We start from the raw sequence: 21,803 nt of genomic DNA, 5'->3' as shown, positions 1-21,803 counted from the left end.
ACCTCTACCTTTTTAATGCTCATTTTTATAATGCTATTAAAAAATGTGACCGAGACAAATATATATTAAAGTTTTTGTCTGTTCAGAAAAAACAACAATTTAGAGCAAAAGAGCAATTTTATCCTCAAAAAATGAGAAATAGGTCTAGTTGTGATATTAGTTATTTTATGGAAAAAGAAAACAGACAAATTGTGCGTGTTTGTAAAAACACTTTTCTAAAATGCTTACATGTAGGTAAAACTCGTGTTCAAAATATTGCAAAACATTTTAAACATGGTAATCCTAAAAAAGAAAACAGAGGTGGTGATAAAAAGAGCCACAATTTTAAGGATAAGCGAAAGGCTGTGATAGAATTTATAAAGACTCTTCCTGAAAGGGAGAGTTATTATAGCTGAAATAAATCTATAAAACTTTATCTACCATCAGAGCTTAAAAGTATCAAAACAGTATGGAAATTGTATGCAGAAAAGGAACCCAATCTACCAGTGACATGAATTTTTCCAAAAAATTTTTATAATCAACTTTAATTTAGGGTTTGGTTCTCCTAAATCAGATGCATGTTCATTTTGTGAAAAATTTTTTCACAGAATGAATCATGCATCATTTTCGAAACCAAAATCAAGTCATCCCTAAAGTTCCAGATCAGCAAGCTTATTACAGTAGACAACTATACATATACAACTTTTGTGTTGTAGAAAACAAAAATAACGAATCATTAAATCAAGATAATGTCACTATTAATACTTGGAATGAAAATGATTTCAAAAAGAATAGTTCTTCCTGTTCCAGTGCAGTACTTGACAAGCTCTGCAATACAAACATGGATGGCATAGACACTGTTTGTTTAGTTTCTGATGCATGTTGTGGTCAAAATAAAAATATTGCTTTATGAATATGGCAGATCAAAATAAAAATATGGCAGGCTTATGGCTGTTAAGACATGCACCGATATTAGTAAAAACAATTGAACTTTTGTTTTCTGTTCGAGGACAAACATTCTTGCCTTGTGACTGTGTATTTGGAACTTGAGAAAAAAAGATTACAAAGATTGAACGAATGTATTCCCCAGAAGAGAACTATAATGCTTACAGTACACAGGGAAAAGTGAAAATTTCAGAAAGAGTGTGTTAGATTTTAAAACTGGAGTGATTTTAAATCAGTATCTCTAAGAGTTCTTAAAAAACCATTGCTAATCAAAGTTCAGGAAAATAAACGCTTTTTAATCACAAGAGGATCACTTAAAAATATTGAAGTCCAAGGAGAACCAAATTTTAAATTTTTTCTGAACAGTCCTCAGATTATAACAAAGATAGGGCGTGACTGTTTTTCTTGTCCATCTCAGATTCAGAAAGGAGTCCCAGTTGCAGATGCTAAAAAGAAAGATATCAAAAGTTTAATTCTTGTGCAAGCAGTAGTGAACTGGGAGCAGGATAATCGTTTTAATTTTTTAAAAAGTATTGTTATTGTTTCTTTAATATAAGAACGCCTAGAAGACGAGGAAGATACTATATGTAGTTGTTTTGATGAAGATACGGTAAGCAGACATGTTTAACTTTTTGTTGTATTTCAAATTTTATTTTGTTGTTGATCAGTTTCTTAATAAAAAGCTTGCAACATTTTGTTTTTCCCTTTGTTTTATACTTCTTTTTCCGTTACCTTATTTATAATATAAAAATAAAAAACCTATAATTCGCGCAAGCTAATTAAATCAAAATATTTCAATGCTTTTTAATAAACTAACGAGCCATGTGAATTTAACCAAACATTTTAAAAATAATCTAAGTTCAACTGACATTATCAAAATAAGCTAAGTCCATATTTCAAATAGATTTATTTCGAGATCCTGTTGAGTTGCATTTTTTTTTATGCACGTGATTTTATAGTGCTTATTTAATGATACAAATTTAACCGGCACAATTTTTTTGGAGCACTAATTAGGGGCCAGTTTTTCTTCGATTTCTCAAAATCAATTTACTCGGACTTAGAACCTTTTGCAGATAGGCTTCTCACTTGTCTATAACTGATTTATTGTTAGTGTTTTTTTATATAAAAATACCTTAAAACCACAAAGAAAAAAATGTTAAAAAAACACAGACTAGTAGGTTGAATTGAACATCGCCTATAATAGGTCAGGCCCGTAGCAAGCGGCGGGTCAGCAGAGGCATTTGCCCCCCCCCCCCCATCAATAATTTTTCAAATAAATTATTTTGATAAAAGTTGACTAAAAAAAAAAGGTCCTTAAAACTATTTCGGGGCCCCTTAATCCAGCACTGTTCCCCCCCCCTCCCCCCCTCCTCCAATATAATTTTTGTTCCTACGGGCCTGTAGCTTAAAAATTAAGTTATCTCAAATTGATTAAAAATGAAAATTTCTAAAACCAATCGAAATTTAAATCGGGCGAAAATAAAAACATTTATCGGTTAAAAACAATTAGATCGCAATACGACATCAGAAAAATATTTTCACTTTTTAGTAGATGTTTAATTTTGTAGATCGATTTAGCATGTTGAAGTTTTTGTTGGTCAATTTATTTGTGTGATTTTAAACATTAAAAAAAAAAAAAGTTGTCTATTAAAATAATCAATAATTTATAAAATTGTTTCAGAAAATAGTTCCACCCGGGCTTGAACCGGGGACCTTTCGCGTGTTAGGCGAACGTGATAACCACTACACTATGGAACTCCTGTATCCTCCGCGTTAGTATTTTTATAAATCAATTTTTTGAGAGCAATTAGTATTTATGTATCAGGCTCATTCCATATGAGATCAGGCTCATTCCATATAAGATTGCCATTATTCAAAAATATTTAAACTGAATATTAGAAATAGATTTTTTAAGCTAACAGACAAATTATTGCATCTAAAAAAAATATCTTTACTTCGTCATTTGAATTTTAAATGTGTAGGAGATGTTTAAAACTTGGTAGCCATTTTTAATATTTTATGATTAAAAAACATAGATCTCTAAACATGGAGTTGTCTTAAACTTTTTTATTTATTTTTTTAATTTTTAGTTCTCAAAATAAACATTAGTGATTAAATAAGTTTTTTAATAAGTGATATTATTATTATTTCAATTATTAGTTTTTTAGTAACTTACTAACGTAAGTTATTAAAAAGAAAAAAGATGTTTTTCACCGACGCGATAAATTTGTTATTATAACAAATTTAGTTTTTTTTTACAACCTAAATTTAATTTTTTTAAAAATTTATAACGTAACATCCTTATCTGGAAAAAAGTAAAATGCAATTTCTTTTTTGTCAAGACCGCGACGTTTCGATGTTTAAATGCGTCGTTTCAATGTTTAAATCCATCGTATAGATTTCGTATAGTTCAAATGCGTTAAGGAAGAAGATTTAATTCGAAAAAACCTTAATTAAAGCACGTGTTATAAAGAGTAATTCAAACAATTGATATAATTGTGCATTTAAAGGTTATGAACTAATTTAAAATATAACTTATTTGACATATTCTATATAAAAGTACAGGAAACATATGAATATTAAAACAATGCCCAAATCGCACAAACAAGTTTGTAAAGAATATATAGAAAGAAAACTGAATTAAAAGAAATAGAAAAAGAACGAAGCAATATTCATCGCCAACAATCAACGCCAGAGCAAGAATTGAAAAATAAGGAGCTTGCTAAATTACGACAGCGTAAACACAGAGATCTTCTAAAAGCTCAAGGTATCATTGATATTCCTTGTTCTTTTTTCCTAGTCAAACGGACAAACCCGTCTATCATTCAAGTTCGTTAGAAGCGCGTGCTATGAACCGCGTTAAATTGGCTTTACCAAAGTCGCCACGAAAAGCAGATTATGTCATTAAACAATTAGCAATAGAAATGAACATCTCTTTACCAGATATATAAAAGATAAAAAAGCCCATCCATTTATCTTCAAGCGTATTCAATCATGTACTAAAGTTTTACAACCGCGAATGCATGAAAGACTTTATAAAAATTGGAGGTGAAAATTTTCAAAAACGTTACTTGTTACTTAAATGTTATGTCCTGTACACAGAAGAATTTGTTAGAGAGATAAAACTTTCCAAATTTTGTGCACTTCATCCTGCTCAAGTACTCACATATTCAGAGACGCCTCTTGAAACCTGCTATTGTCTAATTCATGATCATTTTATTAATATATGCAACGCTTTATCCTCAGTCCGTAATTTTTAACCTTATAACACAAACTGGATACACAAATGGATTCTTTGCAGCATTCTCACTCAAGATTGCGTCTTACTGTCATGTAGTTTTTATGCTAACTCTTCAAACAACCAAATGCTACCACCATCCAAAGAGCATAAAGAAGAATGCATTAACGTCAGTTAAATTGGTACAAAGATATGGTTACAAATAGTGAACAGCAGGGCCGTGCACAGATTTTGGGGACCCCGAGCATCCTTTAATTTGGGGGCCCAACCCCCTCCCCTCCTCCTCCTAAAAACAAAAGTATATATTTCTCATATATAATTGTAATTAAGTAGTCCAGCTTTTGTTTCTTACAAAATTTTTTTGTCTTTTATTTTGCAAATTCTTCAATCGCATTATGGAAATCAAGATTTTGTGCTAATAGACACTCAATACTAAAAATGACAGGATTACTTGTTTGTTCTTGTCCCATAGTTAACCATAAAAAATTGGAGTTGAAGCAAAAGTACGCAGTGCAATCACTGAATTTTTGAAGAGTTCCCCTCATTTCTGAAGATTTGAACAGTTCTAAAAAAAGTTTTAGCATCTGTACAGCTTGAGGCAGCATTCTGTTCAAACAAATTCAATTAATGACAACCACAGGTTGAGAATATAGACAATGGATTCTTTATTTGTAGGATTGCTTGAACACCCTTGACATGTAGGCTCCATTGTCATAATTTTGGCCACGGCAGTTTTCAAAATAAATTTCTAAAGTTTCCTAAATTTACAGAAATAATCCTGCAAAATCAGATCCATTCTTCTTTGGACAATCTTCAAAGATAAAAAAACCGTTCTTCAATTAAAAATTTTCAAGGTTATTTTTCTTGTACATATCGAATGATAAACGTAGTATGTTAAGTAAGGCTTGCATCGGGAGTGGCATCAACCATAATTGAAAAATACTTCTCAGACTTGCATTCTTGTACAATTCGCCTGTGAACCTCAGCTGCAAAAAGACCAATAAATTCATTTTGAAAACAATGACTGGTTCAATGCACCTAAAACCATTGACCCTTGTCCCGTGATTGTTTAACTTCCATCGCATGTTTCTTGAGAATTGGTCATAATGTGAAATTAGTTTCAGCAATCCTAAGAAATTTCCATTTAAGAATCTCCAATTAGGTCAGATTTTCCACAAAATTCCAATCCACGTTCACAAAGAAACAGTATCACATCCGAGAATTGTTCTATAGTTTTTCTCCAGGTAGCTGCTTCATTGAGGATTTGGCGATTCACAAAATGTGGAAATGTGAAACTTGATTTCCAGGTGAAAATAATTGAATTAGAAAACAAAATCTGTCAACAAAAACAAAATGCTGAATGCAAGCTAATCTCGCGGTTCTTTTTCATTTTCTGATTTTTAAAACAGACATTGAAAATATATGATTTCAAGCATCTTCCAGCATTTCCAGCGGAAAGAGAACGTGACCAGCCCTGACAAACCTATCCAGCTTAGTAAAAAAAAAATTAAAAAAAGGAAAAAATTGAAAAAAGGAAAAAAAAAATTGAATAAAGGAAAAAAGTCACCAATGTCAAATGGCTGCAGAAAAGCAGCCATTTGTTATTGTTATATTATATATATTATATATCCACATATTACATGTAATATATCAGTATGATATATTGCATCTAATATTGTATGTTTTTCATTATTAATTTATAAATTAAGTTATAAAATTTAGCGAATTGCCTGTAAAAACAACTCTTTATAATACGTCACTTTTTAGTTTGTCTTGCACTTGGTTTGATCACATGATAACATTTTCTTAATATTCAAGATCAGCTTAGAAACAAAATTTAAACAATGGCTTTTCAAGACCAGGGTTATTTCTATTGACGATGATAAAACTTGCTTGCTCTATTGTTGGCGGCATTGAACATTTGTGCTGCATATTTGTGTGAAAAGTTGTAATTTATAAGGGATGGAAGAAAAAAACCCGGAAGTTTATTGCATTTCTGCGGGTAAATTTTTTTAAGTCAACCACTGGTAGGGGCCCCCTTAGGAGCTGGGGTCCCGAGCATTTTGCTAAGGTGACTCGCCCTCTGCACGGCCCTGGTCTACATCAAGGGTTTGATCAAACAGTCTATGCAACATATATAAAGTTTTTGAAAATGCTACTTCAATTTTGGATTCACCATTTAATTAAACGTCACCAAGCGTCCGTTTATCGGCACCAAATAGATAATATTATGGATGGTGAATTATTAATACACTTTGATTTTAGCCAAAACTAATGCTGTACTCATCAAAAACAAGTTCAAAGTGCTTATTGGAGTCAGTCTCAAATAATAATCTTCACTGTCGCTGTTTATGGTAAAGATTTGAAAAATATGGTTGCTTATTTAACAGATAAAAATGATCACAAATAAAAAATGTATCAGCGTTTTCCTTGAATTAACTTTAAAGGATTTTTCTTTTATATTATTATTATCATACTTTTATACACAAAGTAACGTTGTAGAGTGATGGTACATCTTTTCAATTTAAAAACCGCTTTATGGTAAAATTCCTGAAGTATTGTCAAGATACATTTAATATTTCAACTTTCGAGTGGAATTTTTTTGCTACAGTCAACGGAAAAGGAGCCATTGATGGGGTAGGAGGAACTTTAAAAAGAATAGCATGGCAAAAGGTTAAAGCAAGACAAGTTATTATTCAAAATGCGTGGCAGTTTTATGAAGCTTATTTTCTATAAAACTTTTCATGAATAAGTATAAAGTATTATATATTTTTGAAAGCATCATGTTATGGAGATTTTAAAAGCATCATGTTATGAAGATTTTAGAACAAATTCATTTTTTTAATTATATGGTTTTGTTTACAAATAATTAATTGAACTATAAAGTAAGAAATAAAAATTCTAAGAGTTCACCGATAATTTTGGCAGTCACCGACGCTTCCCGACGCTTTATTTTTATAATTAATTAGTAGCTTAGGTGTCTATAAAAATGATTTATTAAAAATCAGGTGCGGATGCGTGATATTGCGGGTGCGTGCGGTTTATAAAGTTATAGATAAAAAAGTAATAAATGTTAGAAAACAGAAAATTTTTATCGTGGTTTCAGACTATCTTTTATAACAAAAGTTTCTTTGTCCAACTTTTATTGAAAATTAATTTTGATGGACATACATTCAATTATTTTTGCATTTTGTGGTGAAAATTTTATCAGCAATTTGTGGACACTGCGTCACTTAAAAAATATTATTTAAAGAGTTGAAATATTTATATAACTGCAACAAATTCTCAGTGGAAATTAAATACTCTTTAAAATGACAGCTTTTAAGTGTTCGAAACGTCAACTATTACTTTCCTATATTGATGGAGAAAGAGCAACTGAGACACTATCAATAATTTTAAAAGAAAATTATCGAGTTTCTTAGGATAGCTTGTGTTTCATTGTTAGTGATATTCAAAGGAACATTATTCCATCGTTTAATAAATGATGGACCAAGGCGTCACGGAATGTGGACGCTTTTTTATCTAACAACAGTAATTGGTTAGATTCGAAATATAGTGTACTTTTATCAAAATCGAAAAACGCAATAACAGACCCCAAGCCATCTACATCGTTTGAAAAACGTGGAAGACCGTGCATGTCTTACGGAGATTTGTCAGAGACCAGTAAAAAAAGAAAAAATTCCACATTAGTTAAGGAAATTGGATTCGAGCATATATTTAATGCATTACATTCTTCAGGCATTACGTTCAATAGGAGAAAAAACAGAAGCAAAGATTGTGGAAGCATTAAGAATTTCCAAAAAAAAAAAGGTCTCTGTCTCGAGTTTTATGGAAAACACAAACGTTTCGCTGACAGATGAAGAAGCACTAAGCTTGTTTGTTGATTTAGATTTAACTAAAGCACAATATTTATACTTGAAAAAGTTGACAGACGAAAAAAACTTTACCTTATTCCCACCGTATATTAAGTGGCAAGAAATTAAACAAACTTGCTATCCACCATCTTCTGCAATAGAAATTACGAACACACATGCAAAATTTATGAAACTGCAAGATTTATTGGATCACACTGTAGATAAAATTTTGACTATGGATTCCGTGTACAATAATAAATTTAAACAAATAATTTTGAACAGTAAATGGGGTTGTGATGGCCAAAACGAGTACGAGCAGAAACTTCCGATGGAATCTGAACTAATTTCTGATGCGAATTTATTTATTGGTTTTTTGGTACCTATCAAATTTGTTAAAACTGGCGCAGTTGTTTAGCGAAATCCGGCTCCTTTGTCTGTACGTTTTCGTCGACCTATATGCATAGAATTTTGCAAAGAGACTCCTGAGAAAACTAAAGTTGTTGTAGATGAAATAAAAAGCCAAACATACTCTTTACGGCCATCTATAATAAACAAAAGTTGTAAAGGAATACAAGTAAAACATGAACTTTTTTTAATAATAATAGATGCAAAAGTGGCTCAGGTATTAACGGACACGCCTTCTGCGTCTACATAAACAATATGTGGAGCTGCTCCACGACAGATGAATGATTTGACTAAAGTGTCTGCTAGGCCAGAAAATGAAAATTTGTATCAATATGGACTGTCAACAGTTACATGTCTGGATTCAGTGTATAGAAACGATATTACATATTTCCTACAACCCGTCTTTCCAAAAATGGTCAGCTAAAGGTGAAGAAAAAAAACGACAAAAAAAAAACAGAAGAAGACCTTGGTACAGAAACGTTATCGTGAGCAGATAGGGTTAATCTTCGACAAACCAAACAGGTAAGTGGGATGACAAATGATGGTCACAAAAAATAAAAATTTGCAGAGCAACAGCAGAAGATGTCAAAAAAATGCTTGCAGATTTATGACATAATGAAAGATTTGATATATCACGATCGACTTTTTAATATTTCAGCTGATGGTCCTAATATTAACAAAGCCATTTGGAAGTTATTAAATGCTGATCTTCATAGCAATGGTTTTAATGGATAATTACCATTTGTAAGTTACACTTTGCACACAGTGCATAATGCATTTCGAAAAGCAATAATAGTTTTACGTAAGTTCACAATTAGGAGAGTCATTATCTTTTGAATTTTGAATTGATATTGAAGTGTCGCCACTACCACTTTTTTGCCAGCTTTTGATGGATGTAACGGATATAGACCTTGAGCTCTAAAACTGGATTGTACACTTTTTCTGTTTACTTTCAGCCAAGTTAGTCTTGGTAAATTTAGAAAAATAGCCTTGTTGATAAAATTTATAAAATATTATAAAATTCCCCTGCTTACTAGTCAATCAATCAATTGCGAAATTATTAAAGTTATTACTTTTTTTTGAATATTGAAATTATAAATATTTTATTAAATTATCTTTAAAAATATTCTATTAAATTATCATTAAAAATATTTTATTAAATTAACTTTAAAAATATTTTATTAAATTATCTTTAAAAATATTTTATCAAATTATCTTTAAAAAGTTGCAAAATAAAATCTTAAATTTTTACAATTCAACAGTTTTGATGTATCAAATGATAATAAAAAAATTGGAAAAACTCAGAGCTAGGTTGTCATTTTTTTATGTTTGATGTATATTGACAAAATATGGAGATTTTTTTAAAATGCAAGCTGCTCTATTAAAATCAACGAAAACGCTCCCAGAACTTATTTGGAGTTGGTTGTTTTTTTCAAGTACTTTTTGGTTTTAAGTTTTACCTTAAACGTGTACTACTTTCTCAACAGACAAACGCTTATCAATCAATCGCTAATAATGAAGTTTGTAAAGTTTTTCTTATCAGCCTAATTGATACCGTTATTAACATGCCAAAGTTTCAGTGTACAGTATAGCTTTAACGTGTCTATCTCGTCTGAACGAGTTTGTTGAGGGGATAGAACGTAGGCATAGAACGTTTTCATCAAAGACTTGAGTTAAAAAAAATAAAAAAAAGTTACTCGAGTCAGGGGGGGATTCAGACATTTGCACAAAAAAATCAAAGAGTTTTATCAGCGAAAATGGCTCGTCCTAAAACTTACGTGACTTAATACTTTGCTATGTCTATTGTTTGAACATTAACATTTTTGCAACGAAAGAGCGTATTTCTCTATTTTTTTAAGTCTATTTTTTCCGGAGCTGAATGACAGTAACTTAAAATTAAATCAGGAAAAACAGGCAGTTGATCAGGAAAACCCATATTAGAATATTATATTAGAATATTGGCAAACACCCTAAAGTGCGCTAGCTAGCTAGTCTTCCGCAAAATCTCTAAATCAGAAGCTTCATCTCTTTTTTGTGGCCGTCGCAGAATTATCAACGCTCTCAGGGTAAGTCTAAACATCTATGGCGCGCATCGTCGTAGAGAGCTCTAAAACGCACACTAGAAGCGTGACCGTTTTTTGTTGTTGTTGGTTGAACGCATTTGGTCCACTGAAAATACGCACTGGGGTAAGTAGCGCAGACACACTACCGCGGTCGAAGCCGAATACGTTTTTAACAGATTTGTGGCTATGAAAATAGCCGTTTTGTGAATGAGGAAGTCCTTAAGCTCGCTCTCCTCTGATTCTTCTCGCCAACTGAATGTCCTTGGGCATAATGGTGACACGCTTTGCGTGGATGGCGCACAGGTTGGTGTCTTCGAAGAGGCCGACTAAGTAGGCTTCGGACGCCTCCTGAAGGGCCATGACTGCGGTGCTTTGAAAGCGCAAGTCGGTCTTGAAGTCTTGCGCGATTTCGCGTACCAATCGCTGAAACGGCAGTTTTCTGATGAGGAGCTCAGTTGACTTTTGGTATCTTCGGATTTCCCTGAGAGCTACGGTGCCGGGTCGGTACCTGTGCGGTTTTTTCACTCCGCCGGTAGCTGGGGCACTCTTCCTTGCTGCTTTCGTTGCCAACTGCTTTCGAGGCGCTTTACCACCGGTAGATTTTCTTGCAGTTTGCTTTGTTCGGGCCATAGTCGATGAATTGCACTGCTTTCGAGATAGCACTAGTTCAAACTAATTCGCTGGTTTGTTGACATGTTAGAGTTTAGCGCCTTTATAAGACTGCATCAATTTGATTGGCGCTTAGAAAGTGCTTTTTGATTGGCTCAAAAAAATGTGCAAAAACGTCTTTTTTGCTTAAAAAAATGAACTCCGCGGGCTCTGATCTTGCAGACTCTCTAGCTTTTAGTTTTACTTTCAAGCGTTGCGTTGATAAAGCGGACTTTATCAATTTGCTATTTTTTTTAGTTCGCTTCACGTTTCGTCTTTCTTTTTTTATACAATTAACTATAGCTGATACAAAATCGAAAATGTCCGTGTGAACGTACGCAAACGATGAAAATGCGCGCCTTTATTTTTGCGCAGTCAACGTGTTCGCATTGCTTCCATCTATGTCGGGTTAGCTTCGACTTGCAATAAAAACTACGGCAATCGCGCCAGAAGTTAGCATTCAACTGAACAATTCAACATGTCTGGTCGTGGTAAAGGAGGAAAAGGTCTCGGCAAAGGTGGTGCCAAGCGTCATCGCAAGATATTGCGTGATAACATTCAAGGCATCACAAAGCCCGCTATACGTCGTCTAGCTCGCCGAGGTGGCGTCAAGCGTATCTCAGGGCTCATCTACGAGGAAACTCGAGGCGTTCTCAAAGTCTTTTTGGAAAACGTGATTCGCGACGCTGTGACTTACACGGAGCACGCCAAGAGAAAGACTGTTACCGCCATGGACGTCGTCTACGCTTTGAAGAGGCAAGGACGCACATTGTACGGATTCGGCGGATAAACTCTTCGGCAACAAAAACGGCTATTTTCATAGCCACAAATCTGTTGAAAACGTTTTATCTGGCATGTTACTACTACTATATATATATACTGGCATGCACTCTATAGAGGCTGCGATTGTTTGTGAAGTTGAAACGGTGCTATTTTTTTTTTTTTTTTTTTTTTCCTTATGCACCGGTATTGCTTAAATTCCACTGCCTCTGTTTTGAGTTAAGCCTTGCGAAGCCGTTATTTTGTCATGTTGTTGTTGCATGGTTTTTCGAAGATGCGTGATATATATGTCTATACATATATATGTATATCATGTCTATATATATACATCATATATGTATATATATGTATATATCAATATGTGCGCAATATATCTTAAACGAAGAACTGAAACAATCAATCGAAACCTCGACAGTATTACAGATAAACAAAACATAAAGATCGAATGAAAACAATCGATTTGAACAAAAGTTGAGCGAACACATTTTTAGTTTGAAACTAATAACGAATGCAATGTGCAACGTAACGAGAAGCTTGTTGGCGTAAACAAAAGTTCTAATGTTAAGTTAACAAAACTTTTTGAAAATCGCATAAGTACAGTTTAGGCGCTCATCGCGTTAGTAAATGTGACGGATTAGGAAGAAGAAGAAACAAAAAAAAGTATCATATAGTTATAGTAGGGGTGTGCCTCCTTTCATTAAGTCATTTTTAAAAGCGTATTTTAGTTTAGTTTACAGAATGATCTCCCGTTTGTTTTCACGCACTATATCACAAGCTGTCTTGTTCTAATGCGCACAACGCCGTTTTTTAAAAGATTTGTGGCTATGAAAATAGCCTTTTTGTAGTAGCACATCTACTTGCTGCTCGTGTACTTGGTAACAGCTTTGGTGCCTTCGCTCACTGCGTGCTTTGCCAATTCACCTGGAAGTAAGAGGCGTACGGCGGTCTGAATTTCACGCGAAGAGATTGTAGACTTTTTGTTTTGAAGGGCGAGTCGCGAAGCTTCAGATGCGATCCTTTCAAAAATGTCGTTCACGAACGAATTCATGATGCTCATCGCTTTGGACGAAACTCCGACATCGGGATGCACTTGCTTTAACACGTTATAGATGTAAATGGCGTAGGACTCGCGTCTCTTCTTCTTGCGTTTCTTATCTCCTGTGCCGGCGATCTTGCCGCCTTTTTTGCCAGCTCGTTTTTCACCCTTTTTGGCTACCTTGGGCGCCTGCTTTCCTCCTGTTTTCGGAGCGTCAGACATTTCTACAATGAGATTGATATCGATTAATTCTAGCGTGCAGTTGAACGCCTTAGTTATTTATGGCAGAATTGTGCTCTCCAATTCGAGTCCATTTGTGATGCGGCGCGCTAAGACGATTGGCTCGCGCCAATCCATTGTTTCGGAAAACGCTGTTTTTCTATTCGTCGAAATTTTGTCGATTTCGAGAGCATTACTTTGAAATAACTAAAGACAAACGAATAGAGCTATCTTCAAAATAAACTCGTTTCACAATTTCGTCTGTTGCTTCGTGTAAACAACAAAGAAATCTAAAATGTCAGGACGTGGCAAAGGAGGTAAAGCCAAAGCCAAGGCAAAGACGCGATCTTTCAGAGCCGGCCTTCAGTTTCCCGTTGGTCGCGTTCATCGATTCTTACGCAAAGGTCATTACGCTAACCGCATCGGATCAGGCGCTCCAGTTTACTTGGCTGCTGTTTTGGAGTACCTATCCGCTGAAATCTTGGAGTTGGCTGGTAACGCTGCACGAGACAACAAGAAGGCCAGAATTGTTCCTCGTCACTTACAGCTCGCTGTTCGCAACGACGAGGAGCTGAACAAACTGTTGTCGGGTGTAACCATTGCAAGCGGTGGTGTGCTGCCAAACATTCAAGCCGTTTTGCTGCCCAAGAAGAACGAAAAACTTCCAAAACCAGCAGCAGCCAAGTAAACAGTGGTCTTGGCACTTCAATCAAAAGGCTATTTTCATAGCCACACATTTGTCAAAAACATTTTTGCGGGAACGAAAACGACTCCGGAGTGTGTATTGGAATTAGAGCTAGTAGTAGGGTTTCTTTTTTAATTATTTTGTGATTTTTAAACGCGTGCTTAGTTCGGTTTACATGACAGATTTAAAAGCGAGGCCTTTGTTTTACCTCGAACGTGTACTTTCTTAACAGGCAAACGCTTATCAATGAAAATAATACTACAGAGAAGTTTCTTATATTTTTATTTTGAAATGCTCATTTTCATAGCTTTGGGCTCGCGCTGCCTCTTGCAATACATCGTTGATTGATACCTTCAACACAGAAAAGTTTGACGCATTCGGAGTTTATTTCGAACGATCAAAATAGCCTTTGATCCGCGTCAGGTTTACTTACAACGTTTGTTGTTAGTTTTATGAAATTTTCAACTTCTGCGCTTTTGGCAACATTAAAATGCGTCGCGCTAACAACATCCGTCGTCGTTGCAGAAAGCGAACGATTTTTTTTTCTTTCTTTTTCCCCAATTTCCTAAATCCCTCGTTTCCCTAATTAGTTTTTTTTTTCTTTTTTTTTCTTATCTGCCTAATTGGTAGCGTTATAATCATGCCGAAATTTCAGTGTACAGTATAGCTTTGAACGTGTCGAAAAGAAGAAAAAAAGAATAGTTGGAACCGCTCGAGATCGATTCTTTGACTCTTTTTTCAGACGATTAAAGCAAACAATCCGGCAGAGCAGAAGCAATATGTGGAGCAGAAAAAATAGTCCCGAATCCGCTGCAGGGTTACTTTTACGTGCACAGAGGAGTATTCCATCCGACAATCAACACAATAGTATAGTTATATCACTAGCTGTCAGGTGGGTAAAATGTGTGAACAGACAAATAGTTTAAAAAATTCCAGAGTTTTTTTTTCAGATCAAAAAGCGTTCTTTTAACAGATGATTAAAGCAACCGATTAGATCACTAGCGGTCATATTGTGGAAACGTGTGATCAGACAAAAAGGTTTAAATTCGATCCAGAGTTTCTTTTTAAGTGCAATAAGTTGTCTTTTTTTATCGGACGACAAAAGCAATCGATTCGATTGCAAAAAACGGATGAAATACGTGAACAGAAAAAAATGTCCTGCATCCTCTCCACAGTTTCTTTTTAGTCTATAAGGTGTTCTTTTACCAGATGATGAAAGCAACCGACTAGATCGCCAGCTGTCAAATGGGTGGCCTAATTTACGAGATTAGATCACAAACTTTCAAATGGGCGAAATTAGTAAAGAAAAAAACAAAAAATTCCTGGATCCGCTACAGAGTGACTTTTTAGTCCATAGACTGCTCTTTTGCGAAATGATAGAAAAAATCGACTAGTTGTCAAATGATTGGCCGAGTTTACGTGATCGCCAAGCAAGGCATTTATGGTGCCATTTAAGTTTATAACTAAGCCTCTCTCGTTATATGCTTATTTATATAAACATATATATATATATATATATATATATATATATATTTGCATTTAATTTTTGTTTCATTTTATTTTTATTTTACATTTTTTTCTACTTGTCATCGGTATTTGCATACAAAAAAATGCAGCCTATATGATAGCTAGAACTTGTCTCCAACAAAAAAAATATAGTCGAGTAAAGTTACTGTAAATGCCAGTTTGATAGCCAAATAAGGTTTTAATAACATTAGACAACTAGTTATTTCTGCATCTGTAATCATTTATCATTATTTTGTTTCTCCCCAACGTGGAAACAAGCTACGTTACGCACCGCAGACAAACTCATCTTTGTCACTAGTGATCATATTTGTGGCAATCGCTTGACAAAAAGAAAAAAACAAAATAAAATAATTGCAAAGGGGTTTTATAAAACTGAGATTTTTTCCAGAGTTTTGCCACTCGTGTCGGTTTGAAAGTTTTGTCTTTCTTTGTCTTCTTTTTTTCGGCTCTAACGTTTAAAAGAGACCTGCAGGCCTTAGTTTAAGTAGCATTAGTCTGTTTCAAAAGCGTCGCTTTTGCTAAGTTGATCTAAAAAAATAAAAAATGGCGAAATAGTTCTAAATACAATGCGTTGATGCTCCAAGTGTTATATTTCATTGTCAGCTAAACGGAATTTAGTGCCATAAGATTTTCGGGTTATTCAAGTTGAACTGTCATATTTTTATATCCCAGTGCCTCACCTACATCCCACCGTGGTACAACACGTTTCCCACAACATCGCGTCAACAATAAAAGAATCACAAAAAACAACTTGTCGTTTGGTCATGTTGAGTTTTTTGTTTGTTTGCTCCTTTTGTGTTGATTATTTTTTATTTATTTATGTATTTTTTTGTGCAAAAAATGTCATTATTTTTTTGATGGCATTTCTCTTTTTACATAAGAAATGCTACATTAAAGTTAACGCGACAGATAGATGTCGAATAAAATCAGAGAGTGAAAAGGCTCGGCTGCTTACTGAAACATCCCTCTAGCAGAATGCTTCGATAAACTTCCAAGCAATTGAGTATCAGCTCAATTTCGAATTAGATGCTACAAAATAATCAGTACGCCACTTACGCACCTTCTCGCGGTGACAAGAAGTTGTAAAAGTACACAGGCACGTGATGCAAGTTTAATCATTTTTCTCACTGTCGCGCGTGTTTGTGTCGCTCGGTACTCTGATGTCTAAGCAGCATCTATAGCTTGGCAAACGTAAAACGTTGGTTTTTCTTCTTCCCGTATTGTTCGTCTATCTTTAGAAGCAAATTTAGTTCGATCAAGGTCAACGTTACTCCAGTTTTCTTTCTACGCGCACGCTAGTTTGCTTTGGCAGAGCACGTTTTTGTCGTTTTGAGCAGCATATCTATTGCTAGCGAAACGCTATCGAACGGAAACGAACGAGTTTGTGGAGCGTCACTATTCTACAGAAGATTTTTTGAAGAAATGCAGTTTCTAGCAGCAGAGCTACGTGAACACTGAACGTCTCCCTGTAGACACGAAAACACAATTTGCAGCTCGACGGAGTAGCTGAAATTTTAGGATAGTCCTCTACAGTCCGCACAAACTCGGCTAGAAAAAGGAAAACAACTTAGCGATGCAGCCATTTCAGAGAAAAATTAAGCAAAGCTGCAAAGTTTGAGTGACAACTAGAAAATGAGTGAAGCCGCATCTCCTAAAAAGATCGCTAAGAAATCGGCTCCAAAAAAGCCTGCCGACCATGCTCCGTTCAAGGCCATGATTGTTGATGCCATCAACTCGCTTAAAGAACGCAAAGGATCGTCCAGACAAGCCATCGCCAAGCACGTCAAAGCCAACAACAAGGTAGGCGATAATGTCGATTCGCAAGTGAAGATTAATCTTAAGCGAATGGTTCTTGCCGGTGAGCTGGTACAAGTGAAAGGTGTTGGCGCATCCGGTTCGTTTAGAGTTGCTGCCAAGCCTAAAGCGGCGAAGAAGAGCCCTGTTGCAACCGTTAAAAAAGCCAAGAAAGAAAGCAAAGAAGTAAAGAAAAGCACGCCGAAAAAGAAAGCCGCTCCTACTAAAAAGGTGACAGCAGCCAAAGAAAAAGCGAAAAAACCGAAAGAAAAGGCAAAGAAGACGCCAGTGAAAAAGAGCGCCCAAAAGCCGTTGGCAGCAAAAAAACCTGCTGCGAAAAAAGCCAAAGCAACTCCAAAGAAGAAAGTCGCAGCGAAGAAGACCGCCGCCAAAGTCGAAAAGAAATAAGTTCGGCTTGCCCCGTTTTCATGTTAAACGGCTATTTTCATAGCCACACATCTTTCTAAAAACACGAGCATAGGCATAGAACGTTTTCATCAAAGACTTGAGTTGAAAATAAAAAAGAATCACCCGAGCCAGGGGGATTCAGACATTTGCAAAAAAAAATCAAAGAGTTTTATCAGCGAAAATGGCTCGTCCTAAAACTTACGTGACATGTGCAAGTTGTGTGTGTCGTACTCGTAACAGAAAATTTTATTAGTCTGATTTTTCTTGATACTTTGTTATGTCTGTTGTATGAACGTTGACATTTTTGCAATGAAAGAGCGCATTTCTAAGTCTATTTTTTCTGGAGTTCAATTACAGTAACTTAAAATTGAGGAAAACCAGGAAAAACAGGTAGCCGATCAGGAAAACCCATATTACAATATTGGCAAACACCCGAGAGTAAGTGCGCTAGCTTGCTAGTCTTCAGCAAAGTCTCTAAATCAAAAGACATAGCTTCGTCTCTTTTTTTTTGTGGTCGTCGCAGAATTATTAACATTGTCAGGGTAAGAGAGCTCTAAAACGCACACTAGAAGTGTGGACCGTTTTTTTTGTTGGACGCATTTGGCTCACTGAAAATACGCACTGGGGTAAGTAGCGTAGACACACACTACCGCGGTCGAAGCCGAATACGTTTTTAACAGATTTGTGGCTATGAAAATAGCCGTTTTGTGAACAAGGAAGTTCTTAAGCTCGCTCTCCTCTGATTCTTCTCGCCAACTGAATGTCCTTGGGCATAATGGTGACACGCTTTGCGTGGATGGCGCACAGGTTGGTGTCTTCGAAGAGGCCGACTAAGTAGGCTTCGGACGCCTCCTGAAGGGCCATGACTGCGGTGCTTTGAAAGCGCAAGTCGGTCTTGAAGTCTTGCGCGATTTCGCGTACCAATCGCTGAAACGGCAGTTTTCTGATGAGGAGCTCAGTTGACTTTTGGTATCTTCGGATTTCCCTGAGAGCTACGGTTTTGCAGTACTGCCTATTGGACAACTTTTAGAAGATGTGCAAGAATCCTGTAATAAAGATTATAAAAAATTTCGCCTTTATCATGCCAGGAAATGTTCTAAATTAGCTTCAAATTAGGACGTATTTCACTCTCTTCTGTACATTTCCGATCCCTATATGACCAGCATTAGAGAACCGTTCAGCAAAAATGTCTAAAAACTCGATGGAAGATATTTTGCAACTTTTGAAAGTTGATATAATTTATTCCATAAAAACTCTATAAAACTTGTTATTAATAAACTATTCTGAATATTGCTATAATAAGCATTTTATAAAGTCTTGAAAGTATATGCCGTTTAATCATGTAAATGTTTAAATATATGCGAATTAATTAATTACACGCAACTATTAAAAAATCAAATTAGTAAAGCAATTAAACCTAACATTAGAGATTAGCTAAAAGCTCGTGTTAGTGTTTTTTTATCGTATATATTTAATAATAATATATTTTCCAAATAAATAAGCATTTTTTGTCGTTTCTAATACTTTTAAAGTTTTTAAATAAAATTAAAAAGAACATGTTTAGTTTAAAGTAAAAAAAAAAATGAAAATTTTGAGGTTTTTGATTTTTATTTACGAGTTTCATATTTAATCTTTTTTTTATAAAAAATAATTCCTTAGAAGCTTCATATACTACTCTACAGCGGTGGCCAAAAATTAAAGACCACTCTTTTTTTTTTCAAAATTTATTTTTAACCTTAGTATAATTTTATTTTGGAAAAAGGTATCAAAAAAAGAAAAACATTTTTAGAAAGAATTTGTATAGTATTTTATATTTATTATAAAAGAATTTATAATTTTTTTACAAAATAATGTTAAAAAATTAAAAAACTGACTAGTAAAAAATATAAATGGGAAAAAAAATTGGACAAAATTTTAAGACCAGTTTCAAAAATATTTCAAAAAGCAATAAAAAAATAATTTAGAACCGTGTTGTTCCTCCATTTGATTTCAAGCACTCTTGTACTCGTTCTGGCATTGAATTCATTAAAGTTTTGATTACTTCATCAGGCACATTTTTCAAATGATGAGAGATAGAAGATTTGAAATCTTCCAAATTGTAAAGTTGTTCTTTACCAAGCTTGTGATCAAGCCACGACCATAAATTCTCTATTGGATTCAAGTCTGGACTATTGGCAGGCCATGGAAGCACTTGAATTTTATTAGAATTGAACTAATCGCTAACAACATGCGCTTTATGACACGATGCATTATCTTGCTGGAAAATAAATCCATCTTGCAACTGCCATAAATCAATGCTAGGAATAAGCGAGTTTTCCAAAATTTCGATGTACCTTTCTTTGTTGAGTCTACCATCGAATAAATGAAAAATGCCAACTCCACAGGCACTCATACAGGCCCAAATGCCTATTGAACCACTGCCTTGTTTTGTTCGTTTCAAAATGCATGATTCATCAAACCGTTCGCTTGGAAGTCTACGCAACATTACGCGACCTTTTCTGTTGTCTACCTCAACGTTCATTTCATCACTAAAGACCACACGGCTCCACTGATCTGTTGACCAATTTTTATGTAGTTTGCACCACTCTTTCCTGGCAAATTTTTGTTTTTTATTTAAGCGTGGTTTTTTTACAGCAGCACGTCATAAATAATTTAAATTGTGGAGGACCCTTAGCACAGTTCTAGGGAGGAGGCTGAATAAGTGCGAATTTCATAAGTGCGAACTGGCATAAGTTCGAATCAATTGCAAAAACTGGCTTAAGTGCGCACTTATGCCAATGTTTGCAAATTCTTTCGGCGCACTTATGCTAATTCGCGCTTGTGCCAGTTCGCACTTATGTCAGTTTTTGCAATTGGTTCGCACTTATGCCAGTTCGCACTTATGCCAGTTCGCACTTATGCCAATGTTTGCAAATTCTTTTGGCGCACTTATGCCAGTTCGCGCTTGTCCTAGTTCGCACTTATGCCAGTTTTTGCAAGTGATTCGCACTTATGCCAGTTCGCGCTTGTGCCAGTTCGCACTTATGCCAGTTCGCACTTATGCCAGTCGCACTTATGCAGATACGCAGTTATAAAATTCGCACTTATTCAGTCGCCCCGTTCTAGGGCTTGCTTTCAGACCATTTGACAGTGTCCATTTTGTAGACAAGTCTGTAGATGATGCTTGTCTGTTTTCTTTCATTAATCTCACTAACGAGCGAACATCACGGTCATTTGAAATTTTGTTGCGTCCAGTCCTATGACGATCATTAATTGACCGGGTCTCTTTGTATCGTTAAATTATGTTAATAATGCAAGAGTGAGACCTTCCGAGCTTTTCTGCTATTTGTCTGATGCTATAGCCTTCTTCTTTTAATACAAGAGCCGCGTATCTGTCGTTTTCTTCGATCTTTGCACGCATTTTTGCAATATTTTTATATCCTTATTGCAATTCAAAAAATAAATGTTTATTTGATATCGAAACTCAGGTTTCGACATTTTATTTTAGAGCCAACGTAATAAGCAATTAAGACAGTTAAAAAAAATAATGGATTATTATTTTTAATAAGTGCAAATTAAAGATTTGAAAGTGGTCGTTAAATTTTGTCCAATTTATTTAAAGAAGGTTTATAAGTACTCAACAGTTTTTTAATAAGTTAAACGCTATTTAATTAGAATTAGATTAAAAAAATTATACCACTTTAATCCGTATGTTTTAATTAACAAGATATTAAAAAAAAAATTAATATGTCAATTAGAATCTTCTTAATTTTAATTTAAAGATTAAGAAACCAACTAAAAAATGGGTGGTCTTTAATTTTTGGCCACCGCTGTACATTTGTTCAAAATGTAGAGTAGTATATGACTGATTTTATTTTGATATAGTGATGCAACTATAGCATAAATTTTACTGTAAATTTTTTAGATAGTTGTGCGTGACCAAATGTACACATTACCAAAAAAAAAAAAAACTTTGTTAAGTTCCTTACTTATACTTCACCTTTTGCAGTATAAATGTCACGACCGCGACTATATGGAATGACCCATTAGTAGTTTCCTTTTTATATTTGTATTTTTTAAATATGTTACATAATTTTAAACAATAATGCGGTAAAAAGAAATCGGTCTATTAAATAAAAACAGAAGTTTAAAAAAAAATTAAAAACATACTAGTTCCACCCGGGCTTGAACCGGGGACCTTTCGCGTGTTAGGCGAACGTGATAACCACTACACTATGGAACT

The 21,803-nt window shown here is 34.7% G+C and overlaps 5 protein-coding genes and 2 non-coding genes across 7 annotated transcripts; 3 read left to right on the top strand and 4 right to left on the bottom strand.

Moving 5' to 3' along the window:
- Positions 1 to 2,609: 2,609 nt before the first annotated feature.
- Positions 2,610 to 2,682, bottom strand: trnav-aac (transfer RNA valine (anticodon AAC)). Its single transcript has one exon. It is a non-coding gene; the product is annotated as a tRNA-Val (tRNA).
- An 8,021-nt stretch (positions 2,683 to 10,703) lies between these two features.
- On the bottom strand, positions 10,704 to 11,114 carry LOC124810051 (histone H3). Its single transcript, XM_065786834.1, has one exon. It carries the CDS (start codon positions 11,112 to 11,114, stop codon positions 10,704 to 10,706), a length of 411 nt encoding a protein of 136 aa, XP_065642906.1.
- Positions 11,115 to 11,610: 496 nt separating this feature from the next.
- LOC136074506 (histone H4) lies at positions 11,611 to 11,922 on the top strand. The gene has a single exon (XM_065786833.1). It carries the CDS (start codon positions 11,611 to 11,613, stop codon positions 11,920 to 11,922), a length of 312 nt encoding a protein of 103 aa, XP_065642905.1.
- An 843-nt stretch (positions 11,923 to 12,765) lies between these two features.
- Positions 12,766 to 13,170, bottom strand: LOC124810055 (histone H2B, gonadal-like). Its single transcript, XM_065786832.1, has one exon. It carries the CDS (start codon positions 13,168 to 13,170, stop codon positions 12,766 to 12,768), a length of 405 nt encoding a protein of 134 aa, XP_065642904.1.
- A 292-nt stretch (positions 13,171 to 13,462) lies between these two features.
- Positions 13,463 to 13,855, top strand: LOC136074505 (late histone H2A.2.2). Its single transcript, XM_065786831.1, has one exon. It carries the CDS (start codon positions 13,463 to 13,465, stop codon positions 13,853 to 13,855), a length of 393 nt encoding a protein of 130 aa, XP_065642903.1.
- Positions 13,856 to 16,955: 3,100 nt separating this feature from the next.
- LOC136075415 (histone H1-delta-like) lies at positions 16,956 to 17,643 on the top strand. Its single transcript, XM_065788501.1, has one exon. The coding sequence runs from the start codon at positions 17,012 to 17,014 to the stop codon at positions 17,579 to 17,581; it is 570 nt and encodes a 189-aa protein (XP_065644573.1). The 5' UTR covers positions 16,956 to 17,011; the 3' UTR covers positions 17,582 to 17,643.
- A 4,087-nt stretch (positions 17,644 to 21,730) lies between these two features.
- Positions 21,731 to 21,803, bottom strand: trnav-aac (transfer RNA valine (anticodon AAC)). The gene has a single exon. It is a non-coding gene; the product is annotated as a tRNA-Val (tRNA).

Source organism: Hydra vulgaris, chromosome 01 (genome assembly GCF_038396675.1).
Source record: "Hydra vulgaris chromosome 01, alternate assembly HydraT2T_AEP".
Taxonomy (NCBI): domain Eukaryota; kingdom Metazoa; phylum Cnidaria; class Hydrozoa; order Anthoathecata; family Hydridae; genus Hydra; species Hydra vulgaris.
The sequence above is the reverse complement of the archived record's forward strand: the minus strand, read 5'-3'. Positions and strand labels throughout refer to the sequence as shown.

Excerpts from the sequence above, each read along its gene's own strand:
- LOC124810051 (XM_065786834.1), bottom strand. The coding sequence starts at position 11,114 with ATGGCCCGAACAAAGCAAACTGCAAGAAAATCTACCGGTGGTAAAGCG.
- LOC136074506 (XM_065786833.1), top strand. The coding sequence starts at position 11,611 with ATGTCTGGTCGTGGTAAAGGAGGAAAAGGTCTCGGCAAAGGTGGTGCC.
- LOC124810055 (XM_065786832.1), bottom strand. The coding sequence starts at position 13,170 with ATGTCTGACGCTCCGAAAACAGGAGGAAAGCAGGCGCCCAAGGTAGCC.
- LOC136074505 (XM_065786831.1), top strand. The coding sequence starts at position 13,463 with ATGTCAGGACGTGGCAAAGGAGGTAAAGCCAAAGCCAAGGCAAAGACG.
- LOC136075415 (XM_065788501.1), top strand. The coding sequence starts at position 17,012 with ATGAGTGAAGCCGCATCTCCTAAAAAGATCGCTAAGAAATCGGCTCCA.